We start from the raw sequence: 12029 nt of genomic DNA on the forward strand, positions 1-12029 counted from the left end.
GGTTGGCATTCTCCCACTTGAGCCATAGCTCCACTTCTAGTCTTTTGAAGGTTAATTAGAAATGAGAGTCTCAGAAATTTTTCTGCCCTGGCTGGCTTCAAAGCACAATCCTCAGATCTCAGCCTCCTGAAATCTAGTATTACAGGCACAAGCCATCATCACCTGGCTTGAGTATGCCCTTTAATCTACCATTTCCTTTTTTTTTAATGCTACTAACACATACAGGAAATTCAAGATTATATCAAATTCAGTCTTCCCATTTCATCAGTCAGTATCCCTCTCCTGCCCTTCCTTTGCCACTCATCCCTTTGTCCTTTGCTGAAGTATACAATCTCCTTAGAGTAAGTCATTTCACAGAGCTATCTTTTCTCTCTGGAAGCTTTCATGGTGTGCTGGTGTGCATCCCTGCAAGCAATTCCAAGGAAAACTTTCATGTTGCGTTCTCACATGGTTAAAACATTTTTTGTACCTAAACTGCCATCAGTGTAACTATTTTATCTACTGAAAATATAGAAAGTAACAAGCCGTTCATTTTCAGGAAACTTTTTTCTGAATCTTTTTCTTTCTTCTCTAATTTTTTTCCTTTTATCCTAGAATTGGTCATTTAAGAATTTTTCTTTTTTATGTTTTATATAGTCTATAGTGTGGTATCTATAGCTATTTAGCAAATAGCTCCTGATACTATATAAAATTGAGAATTTGTTTTCTTACTCAAGATTCTATCTTTCATCAGAGCTATCCCCAAAACTAATCATCTACTAGCTTCTTTTGAACTGGATTACTTAAAGGTAAAGCATTTCCTTAGCCGGAGGCCTTGGGTTTAATTTCTAGCACAAGAAAATAGAAAAAAGAAAATTTCTGTCTTTACATGCTTACAAGTTCTTTTAAAATCCTATTATTTGTATTGTCTTTAAAAAAAAAAAAAAAAAAAAACAACAACTTGGGGCGGGGAGTTTGGCCTAGTGGTAGAGTGCTTGCCTAGCATGCACGAAGACCCGGGTTCGATTCCTCGGTACCCCACATACATAGCAAAAAGCCGGAAGTGGTGCTGAGGCTCAAGTGGTAGAGTGCTAGCCTTGAGAAAGTCCACGGACAGTGCTTAAGCCCTGAGCTCAAGCCCAGGACTGGCAAAAAAAAACAAAAACAAAAACAAAACAAAACAAAAAAAAACTTATCTTCCAGTAGTTGTACAAAAAATGTCAATCCAACATGTCAATTTATGAGTATAATGCATCTTGATGAATGTCCCCATTTCCATACTTCTCCACCCCACCTCTCCCAACCCAGACCAACATTATTAGATCTTATATTTTCTTTGTTATTTCCTTGGAATGATTATTTATACATGTTACAAAAATAATGTCAAAATAGTAATCATGATGTAATGCAAATTACTAATGAGGACATTTTTAGTACATAGTTGCACATTAGTCACAATATTAAATATGACATGTGTAATAATTAATATAAAATACTTGATTTTATTAATGTCATAATTTTATAAAAATCAGTATTGATTATTAGTCATAATATTAATTATTTTCTTGTTTGGGAGTCTTTACTTGACATGCTGGTTGGTTGGGTTTGTTTTAGTGTTGCAGCTCAAACTCTACCATTGAGACACACATTCAGCTCATTCTATTTCTCAAATGCTCTTCTAAATAGTGTTTTAATGAATCCAACTTAGAAAAATAAAATTCATTTTCAATTTAGAGATGGGTCTGCTGTGGAAATAGTTGGCCTGTGTAAATCTACTGTTCGTTGGTTGCTGGAATTATCCAAAAAGAATATTTTCCCTTATCATGAAGTCAGAATAAAAAGACATGGTAAGCCATTTATCTTGTTTACCAAGAAACTTCTAATGTACTGTATAACTACCATTTGATCCAGTTAACTATTTTGTTTCCTCAAGAGAAAATAAAAATCACCAATTTCCTAGTATAGAAATTGTAACAAACCTGATTACTAACTACATTGCGTACACACGCATGCGTGTGTATGTGTGTGTGTATGTATGTGTGTGTGCGTGTGCTGGATCTTCAACTCAGGGTCTGGGCACTCTTCTCTGAGCTTTTGTGCTCAAAGCTAGCACTCACTCTACCACTTGAGCCACAGATCCACTTGAGCCTTTTGGTAGTTATTTGGAGATAGGAGTCTCACAGACTTTGTTGTCCAGGCTTGTTTCAAACCACAATCATCAAACCTCAGCCTCTTGTTTAACTAGGATTGCAGGTGTGAGCCAGTGAGCCACCAGCACCCAGCAGCCACACACTTTTTTTTTTTTTTTTGGTCTGTTGTAGGGCTTGAACTTTGGACCTGGATGCTGTCCCTGAGCTCTTCAGCTCAAAGCTAGTGCTCCACCACTTGAACCACAGTGCCACTTCCACCACAAACTTTTTATAGTACCTCTCAATTCAGATAAGAGAAACAATGTAGTTAGTATTTCCATATTGTGCTTTTCTTTCTTCTTTCAATTACAAGGCAAAGTGTATATGAACTTCTGAAGTCTTCATATGTTTTTATAAATCACATATGTAATATGAAATTTTCTAGAACTCACATTTGGAAAAAGTAAAAAGAAAAAGATGAAAGTAATTATAAGACCTTTAACTCAGTGTGGGTAAAATATTGTTTGATATATAATCAACGTAAAATCATTGCATGAAAATTATTTTTCACTCTTTTCTGGGATGTACTAAATCTTTGAAATTCCATGACTATATTACATACATAGCACATCTCAAACTTAGACCAGTCAGATAGATCTTTAAAAAGTAGACATCTATAAATAAACTAAATATGACTAGATGCTTAAAATGCTCTGAATGTGTGCCAGGAGTTTGGCCTAGTGGTAGAGTGCTTGCCTAGCATGCACGAAGACCTGGGTTCAATTCCTTGGTATCACATACATAGAAAAAAGCCAGAAGTGGTGCTAAGGCTCAAGTGGTAGAGCTCTAGCCTTGAGAAAGTCCAAGCCCAGGACTGGCAAAAAAAAAAAAAAATGCTCTGAATGTCTAAAACTATGTCTTTTATCCTCTTCCAGGGAAATTTATAACAGTCTCCTATGATGAATGGAACAGAAAAATACAAAACAACTTTGAAAAGCTGTTTCATGTTTCAGAAGACCCCTCAGATCCTAATGAGAAGCATCCAAACCTAGTTCACAAGCGTGGTATATACAAAGACAGCTATGGCGCATCAAGCCCCTGGTGTGACTACCAGCTCAGGCCAAATTTCACCATAGCCATGGTCGTGGTCAGTGATTTCCTGGTTACTTTCAAACCTCAAGCATTGTGGTGATCAAATTTTCCCTATTTGTTTTCAGTTTCATTTAGCTGTTTAAAAAAAAACACACAAAAAAACAGATCAAGGTTCAAAGCCAGCCCAGGCACAAAAGAACCTGAGATTCTTATCTCCAATTAACCTCTAGAAAATGGGAAGTAGGATTTGGCTGAAGGGTAGGGCCGTAGCCTTGAGCTGAAGAGCTCAGGGAACAGCACCCAGGCCGAGTTCAAGCCCCATGACATGCACAAAGACCCAGGTTGATTCCTCAATACCACATACATAGAAAATGCTGGAAGTGGTGCTGTGGCTCAAGTGGTAGAGCATTATTAGCCTTGAGAAAGCCCAAGGACAGGGCCAGGCCCTGAGCCCCCAGGACTGGAAAGAAAAAAAAAAAAAACAGCTCCTTACTAGTTTTATATAGTCTTCTATAATTAGCAAAACATAAAACATGCATGTCACTTTAACCTGAACCATTTAGTGAGCCCAGACTCACTCTGCCCCTCTGCCCTGAAAGTTGAGGGATCTGTACTTCTACACACAGTGTACAACCTCAGAGCACTGTATGGAAAGCTCTTAATTAGTGAATAGCCATATAAAGTTTAAACTCACATTCTTTTTTGTTCTTATTGTTGTATTGTTCTAATTAGTTTACTCTTATCAAAAATCCACAATCCTCCTATTCTTTAAATACCGTAAAGATCAACTATAAGCTATAAGGAGCACTAAAATAGAGGTTTATGTTTGTCTAGGCCTGCTTAGTTAGCTATGTCTGCTTTGGCAAAAAAGATGTCTTGACCTGGTACGGTAGTATATGCCTGCAATCCCAACTTCTCAGGCCAGGTATTCATGTGGCTTGGACAAGAGGATTTTGATCTGAAGCCTACCCTTACAAAGACCCAATATGAAAAACCAACCCAAAGCAAAGGGTTTAGGGTGTAGCTCAAGTGGTAGAATGTTTACTTAGCAGTCCGTCAGTCTTCAGTACTGCTGAGCACTGGTGGCTCACACCTATAATCCTAGCTGTTCAGGAGGCTGAGATCTCAGGATCACTGTTTGAAGCCAATTGGGGCAGGAAAATTCATGAAACTTTTATCTCTAATAAACTATTCAGAAAAGGCCAGAAATGGTGCTATTGCTCAGGTAGTAGAGCATTAGTCTTGAGCAAAAAGCCCAGAGACAGTGCCTAGGCCCAGAGTTTAAGCCCCATGGGGTGGGGGAGAGGGGTGGGAATCTTCAATACTGGAAAAAAAGAAAAAGATTACTAAATGTAGTATAGAGTGGAATGCTTAAAGATACACAAGGCAGCTTTGTTCAGTTGCATTTAACTAAAGTTGATCATTGAAATTGATGCAGACTTCTCTCTCTTCCTTGTGCATATCACAAGTGATTTTATTCATGCTGTTTGAGGACACATTGTTCTGTATTTTCATATGACCCCAGAACTAGAAGAGATGGATTGCTGGAAACTCTCATCAATCTATTGAAGAATAAATTAGATGGGTGTGAGTTTTGCCTTCACTGTAACTTCTTTGACACCTGAGTGCTGAGAGATCATAATCATTTCCACGCACTTTGACCTCCATGTCAGACCCAAGGATTTGACCTGCATAAGTGTCCCGTACAAAGTCTGACCCACACTGCATGTTCAAATAAGTGTATTCTTTTTTTTTTTTTTTTTTTGCCAGTCCTGGGCTTGAGCTCAGGGCCTGAGCACTGTCCTTGGACTTTCTCAAGGCTAGAGCTCTACCACTTGAGCCTCAGCACCACTTCCGGCTTTTTTTTCTATGTATGTGGTACCGAGGAATCAAACCCGGGTCTTCATGCATGCTAGGCAAGCACTTTAACCACTAGGCCAAACTCCCAGCCCCATAAGTATTCTTTTCTAAGTTTATTCTTGGCTTATATGGGTGAGAGCTAATTCTTCTGTGATCTTAAAGTGTTTGCATATTTATTTCTGACCTCCTTTAGGCCCCTGAGCTCTTCACTACAGAAAAAGCATGGAAAGCTTTGGAAATTGCAGAAAAGAAGTTACTTGGTCCCCTTGGCATGAAAACTTTAGATCCAGAGTAAGTTGGAATATTAGTATTAAGAATGTTTAGGGCTGGGAATGTAGCTTAGTGGTGGAGTGCTTGCCTAGTGTACATGAAGCCCTGGGTTTGATTCCTCAGCACCACATACACAGAAAATGCCAGGTGTGCTGTGGTTCATGTGGTAGAATGCCAGCCTTCAGCAAAAGAAGTTCAAAGACAGTGCCCAGCCCCTAAGTTCAAGCCCCAGAACTGGCAAAAAAAAAAAATGCTATTGAGGGCCAGGAGTGTGGCCTAGTAGTAGAGTGCTTGCCTAGCACACATGAAGCCCTGGATTCAATTCCTCAGATACACAGAAAAAGCCAAAACTGGTGCTGTGGCTCGAGTAATAATAGAGCGCCAGCCTTGAGAAAACCCAGGACAGTGTCCATGTCCTGAGTGCAAGCCCCAGGACTGGCAAAGAAAGAAAGAGAAAGAGAAAGGGAAAGGAAAAGGGAAATGGAAGGAGAAGAAGGAAGGAAGGAAGGAAGGAAGGAAGGAAGGAAGGAAGGAAGGAAGGAAGGAAGGAAGGAAGGAAGGAAGGAAGGGGAGAGAGAGAAAGAAAGGTAAGTTATTGATATTGTATCTAATCTGAAAGCATGGACTTTAGCGATTCACCTTTTCTTACCAAGAACATCTCTGAAGTTACATTCAAGCTGAGTTTGTGAAAATGTGTTTGGATGTCTTTATTGAGCATCAGGGATGTAATGCTTATCCTATATTCATTCCTCAGTTAAAGAGTTTTTAGTAATTCCTATCGTTTTTTTTTTCCCCTGTATATGCCAGTACTCAGGCTTGAACTCGGGTCATAGGTGTTAGCCCTTAGCTTTTTCATGTCTGTGGCACATGCCTACCTAATCAAGAGTCTGAGATCTGAGGACTGCAGTTTGAAGCCAGCCTGAACAGATAAAGTCAGTGAAACTCTTTCTCCAATTAACTAAAAAAAAGCTGAAAGTAGGGCTACGAAAGCCCTAGGTGTATTCTTTGTTTATTTGAATCAGGGAAGGAAATGGGGGAAAACAAGATGATGAGACAAAGGACAAAGGATGAAACAGTGTAACAGCGATTTTCACAAGATAGTATGTTGGAAATGTACTCTACAACTTGGAAAGGGAGTATGGGTAGGGAAAGTGGGAGCAAAACATAGGAACTGGTAACAACTGTTCAAGAAGTAATGTACTCACTACCTTCCGAGTGTAACTGTAACCCTTCTGTACGTCACTCTGATAATAAAATTAAAAAAGAACTATCTGGCTCCAGTGGCTCATGCCTATAATCCTAACTACTCAAGAGGTTAAGATCTAAGGATCCAAGTTCAAAGCCAGCCTAGGCAGACTCACCTACAATTAGACAGCAAAAGGCTGACTGTGGAGATGCGGCTCAACTGTTATAGCATCCACATGAGCAAAACAGCCATTGGAGAACATGAACTCTGAGTCACACCCAGTACCAGCACACAAAAAGAAATAATAATAAATATTATTATAATAACTTCTCTGTTACCAATAAAACCTTTAAATTTTTAAAATCTTTTTAGCTTTACTGTAAAATTTTTTGTATGTGTGTGTTGTTCTTAGGACTTAAACTCAAGTTCTGGACTTTATCCCTTAACTTTTTCCTTCCTTGTTCTACCTCTTCAGCCAAAAGGCACTTCTGGTTTTTTGGTAGTTTAGAGATGATAAGAGTCTCACAGACATTCCTGCTTGAGCCGGCTTTGAACTGTGATCTTCAGATCCTAACCCCATAAAGAAGCTAGGATTATAAGCATGAGCCACCACTGCCCAGCACTTTAATTTTTACTAACTTAAATTACTGTCTGAATTTTTTTAATGATTCTACGTAGATCAGAGACCTAGTAAAATAGTTCATATTAAACTCAGTTCAATCCTTGTAAGCAAGGACTTTTATCTATTTCTCTTATGTCTTATTTAACTAGTTCTTCAGTTCTCTCGGTTTTTTTTTTTTGCTTGTTGTTTTTTTTTTTTTTTTTTTTTTGCCGGTCCTGGGCTTGAGCTCAGGGCCTGAGCACTGTCCTTGGACTTTCTCAAGGCTAGAGCTCTACCACGTGAGCCTCAGCATCACTTCCAGCTTTTTTGTATGTATGTGGTACCAAGGAATCGAACCCGGGTCTTCATGCATGCTAAGCAAGCACTTTAACCACTAGGCAAAACTCCCGGCCCCCTCCAGTTCTTTTGGAGTTGCAATTTCTCTTATGCTTCCTCCATCATACCTGACCACTTACATAACTCAATGTCAATTGTTTTTCAGTGATATGGTCTACTGCGGAACTTATGACAATGCCTTAGACAATGATAACTACAATCTTGCTCGAGGTTTCAATTATCACCAAGGACCTGTAAGGATTTTGTTTCTCTTCTCTGAATTCTATTTGAGTTATTTTTCAAGTAATGTTAGGTATTCAGTTATTTCAGTTATTTAAATCATATATTTGTATCATACCTTTTTTTAGGAGTGGCTTTGGCCTATTGGGTACTTTCTTCGTGCAAAGTTACATTTTTCCAAGTTGTTGGGTCCAGAGACTACCGCAAAAACTATGTATTTGGTTAAAAATGTTCTTTCTCGACATTATGTTCACCTAGAGAGGTAAGCATGTAATTTCCACAACTAATGTCTGCTCAGTTTGTTAAATAGTAGGTGACTACTATCTAATATTTTTATATGCCTGAAGTATCGCAATGTAGCTTAAAATTTTTACTCCTTTTTCTTCTTCTTCTTTGTCTTGAACTCAGTCTCAGCTCTGTCCCTGAACTTCCCTAGTCCCAGGCAGGGCTAGGGAAAAAAGCAAGACCCTATCTCAAAAATAATTATAGTTTTAAAAGGCTAGAGGCATGGCTCAAGTAAGTAGAATGCCTGCCAAGCAAGCAAGCATTCTAAGCATTCATTAGTTCCAACCTATAAATTAATTAATTAATTAAGGTATTAAGCCTCTGTCTTTTGAGTTAACTGATTTATTTTTTTTTCTATGTATGTGGTACTGAGGAATCGAACCTGGGCCTTCGTGCATGCTAGGCAAGCACTCTACCACTAGGCCAAACTCCCGGCCCCTTGGGGGATTTTCTTTCTTAGTTTCCTTTTTCTTTCTTTCTTTCTTTCTTTTTTTTTTTTTTTTTTGCCAGTCCTGGGCTTCAGCTCAGGGCCTAAGCACTGTCCTTGGACTTTCTCAAGGTTAGAGCTCTACCACTTGAGCCTCAGCACCACTTCTGGCTTTTTTCTATGTATGTGGTACCGAGGAATCGAACCCGGGTCTTCGTGCATGCTAGGCAAGCACTTTAACCACTAGGCCAAACTCCCGGCCAGAGTTAACTGATTTAATAATAATCAAGAACTGAGAGTCTGGGGGCCAGGAGTTTGGCCTAGTGGTAGAGTGCTTGCCTAGCTTGCATGAAGACCCAGGTTCAGTTCCTCTGTGCCAGATACACAGAAAAAGGCGGGAGTGGCACTTTGGCTCAAATGGTAGAGTGCTAAACTTGAGAAAGCCCAAGCACTGTGCTCAGGCCCTGAGTTCAAGCTCCAGGACTGGCAAAAAAAAAAAAACAAAAAAACAAAAAACAAAAACCACAGAGTGTGGCCTAATGATAGAGTGCTTGAAAGCCCTGGGTTTAATTCCTTGGTACCACATTCACAGAAAACATCAGGAATAGTGCTAGTACTCAAGTGGTAGAACTCTCTAGCCTTAAGAAAGCCCAAGGGCAGTGCCTAGGCCCTGATTTCAAGCCCCAAGACTGGCATAAATCAATCAGTCAATCAAACAAACAAACTAATTTTTTGGAAATGTTTTGATTATACTTAAAAAATAATCGAGTTGATGTTTTAACTGTTACTTCACAAACTCTTACCTCTTTTGTCTTAATAGCAGATAACAGTGATATATGTTCTTTTTTGTATTATTATTATCTTTAAGTATTTGTACAAAGGGGTTTCAATTCAGCATGTCAGTTTATAAATACAATGCCTCTTGATCAGTGCAGGACATCGTTTCAGTCTGTATCATATGACTACAAATGATTGTTGTTTCTTGTAATAGAGGACAGATACAACTGGTTCTTGTCTGTTTAAGTGTATGCGTGTGTGTGTGAGATTATGTCTCTTAAAATGTTCTCTTTTTTTATAGATCCCCTTGGAAAGGACTTCCAGAACTAACCAATGAGAATGGCCAGTACTGTCCTTTCAGTTGTGAGACACAAGCCTGGTCAATTGCTACTGTTCTTGAAACACTTTATGATTTATAGTTAATATGAAAAGATTTAATAAGTATGTTACCACTTATGGAATAATGAATTAAGGTCAACATACAATATGAATGCCTTACGTGCACAAGCTTGTCATACTTTCTTCAAGTCTCACAAATATAATTTTGATACCCTGTTAGGTAAATTACAAACACATTGTTCTTTCTTTCTTTCTCTCTTTCTTTCTCTCTTTCTCCCTCCCTTTGTTTTTTTATTTCCTTCTTTCTTTTCTCTTTGTTCCTTCCTTCCTTCCTTCCTTCCTTCCTTCCTTCCTTCCTTCCTTCCTTCCTTCCTTTCTTTCTTTCTTTCTTTCTTTCTTTCTGAAATAGTCTCACTATGTAGCCCAGTCTGATCTTGAGGTCATGATCCTCCTCCTGCCTTAGGATCTGAGTGCTCGGATTATAGAAATGCACCACCAAGCCCAGCTCCTGTTTTTCTTTCTTTTCTTTTCTTTTTTTAACATACCTCTCAGTTTGAATCAGAAAGATTCCTTGAGTTCAGTAAATGTTCTTTAAATGCATAGAAATACAGAATCAAGGGCTGGGCAGCATAGCCTAGTGGTAGAGTGCTCGCCTAGAAATCCAGAATCCATTGAAAGAAAAATGTGTAACTTAAAGATACTTAAGTTACACGTATGTGAAAATAAAATGGAAAAAGTAGGAAGCCATCTTTAAATTGTAATGTGTATTCTGTTCAAGAATATGTATACTAAACAGGCTGTGGTTTGTGAATGCCCTCACCTTTTACTATAGCATTCTTGATACCTGGCAGTGCATTTTCTGCACATTTCATTAGTATTTCTTGAATAAAGATAAGGCTTGCACCTACAGAATAAGTTCCTAAAGAGAACCCAGATGTTCAAAAATGCACTTTTTCACTGATACAGTGATATTTTTCATATAATGGATGACAATATAACAGACTGAAGATGTATCTGATACATTTTTTAAAAAACAAAGTATTAGGACTAGCAACAATTAATTAATTAATTAAAATAAAATTTAAAAATAGAGGGCCTGGGAATCTGGCCTAGTGTTGAGTGCTTGCCTAGCATGCAGGAAGACCCAGGTTCAATTCCTTGGTACTACATACATAGAAAATGCCAGAAGTGGTGCTGTGGCTCAAGTGATAGAGTGCTAGCCTTGAGAAAGACCAAGGCAAGTGCTCAGCCCCTGAGTTCAAACCCCAGGGCTGGCAAAAAAAATAAAAAATAGAAGGCTAGCAGAAAAAAAGGAAAAGTGCTCACTGTAAAGCACTTGCCTAGTATATGCAAAGCTCAGATTCAATCTCTACAAATACACACACACACACACACACACACACACACACACACAGAGAGTTTTCTAAAAACGTCTTTCTTTAGTGCAGAAAGCTTTTAGGTCATAGTAGATACTGATTTTGTTTTTTAAACCTACAATAGTGCAATATTGACAACAGTGTTAACATAAAGTTTTAGATATGAATTTGTTATTATCTTGAATTCAATAAAATAATTTGAAAAGATTTTGATGTTAAGATTCTCTAAATTTCCTCTGATGATCAGTAAGCACTACACATATAACTGGATATGTTAAATTATAATCCCTTTGCACAACCGATTGAAATTTTTTTATTCAAGAATTTATTAACATTGATTTTTACATCATATTTCAAATGACATGTTTAACAAACGAGTGTTCAAGAACCAATTGAAATTTTTAAAAATTTAAAAAATAGTTTTAACAGATACTTTAAAGTTATGAAAGGAAAACTTGTGAACAATTATATGAGTTCACAATTTTGAATAGTACTTATTTCCTAGATGGGATTTTTACAACTATTTTATTGTTTTTGTTTCAAGAGAGTTTAATAATTACTTTTCAGTATAGAAGAAAGTAATTGCAAAAACCCATTTCTATTTAGTTTTAAGGTACATATCATTAATGAATAATAGTACAGTCTCAAGAGCAGTATCCTTCTTTAAAACCCCATTTTAAAAATCGCCTTGACTAGCTTCATTTTCTAGTTTCCTCACCTAGAGCAGATTATGTCATAGAGCTTCAAGGACAGTATGAAAACTATCAGACAAAGATTTTTAAACACAGATTTCCAGATGTTGCTCCCTTCTTCAGTTCCTTCTTTCAGTAGTAAATGACTTCCTCTAAACTGCAGGTAAAAGGAAAAATCTTCCATGAGGATACTAATACTTGATCAAAACTTTGTGTAGTTTTGTTACTCTTCCTTAACTTCTGTATGACAAGAAGAAAAGAATGGTCACAGAAAACCAGTGTATTTAAACAAAGCTTATGGATAAAGTGACTAAATTACTTTTAATTTAATAAATAATTCATAATCATAATTTTTAAAGCAATAGCCATTGTAGGCTATCATGTAGACTACATGTGCGTGATCCTAGCTATTCAGGAGGAAGAAATCTGAGGATTGCAGT

General features: G+C 37.7%; 1 protein-coding gene across 1 annotated transcript in view; it reads left to right on the top strand.

The window, feature by feature from the left end:
- The window catches only part of Agl (amylo-alpha-1,6-glucosidase and 4-alpha-glucanotransferase), a 69273-nt gene extending 59005 nt beyond the window's left edge, over positions 1 to 10268 (top strand). The window contains exons 29-34 of the mRNA XM_090334257.1: positions 1714 to 1826; positions 3044 to 3255; positions 5254 to 5351; positions 7620 to 7707; positions 7822 to 7955; positions 9484 to 10268. Coding sequence (XP_090190383.1) covers positions 1714 to 1826; positions 3044 to 3255; positions 5254 to 5351; positions 7620 to 7707; positions 7822 to 7955; positions 9484 to 9601 — 763 coding nt within the window. The 3' untranslated portion in view covers positions 9602 to 10268. The remainder of the gene's footprint in view (positions 1 to 1713; positions 1827 to 3043; positions 3256 to 5253; positions 5352 to 7619; positions 7708 to 7821; positions 7956 to 9483) is intronic.
- Positions 10269 to 12029: the final 1761 nt, after the last annotated feature.

This window comes from Megascapheus bottae, chromosome 6 (genome assembly GCF_031878675.1).
Source record: "Megascapheus bottae isolate mThoBot1 chromosome 6, mThoBot2.hap1, whole genome shotgun sequence".
Classification (NCBI taxonomy): Eukaryota; Metazoa; Chordata; class Mammalia; order Rodentia; family Geomyidae; genus Megascapheus; species Megascapheus bottae.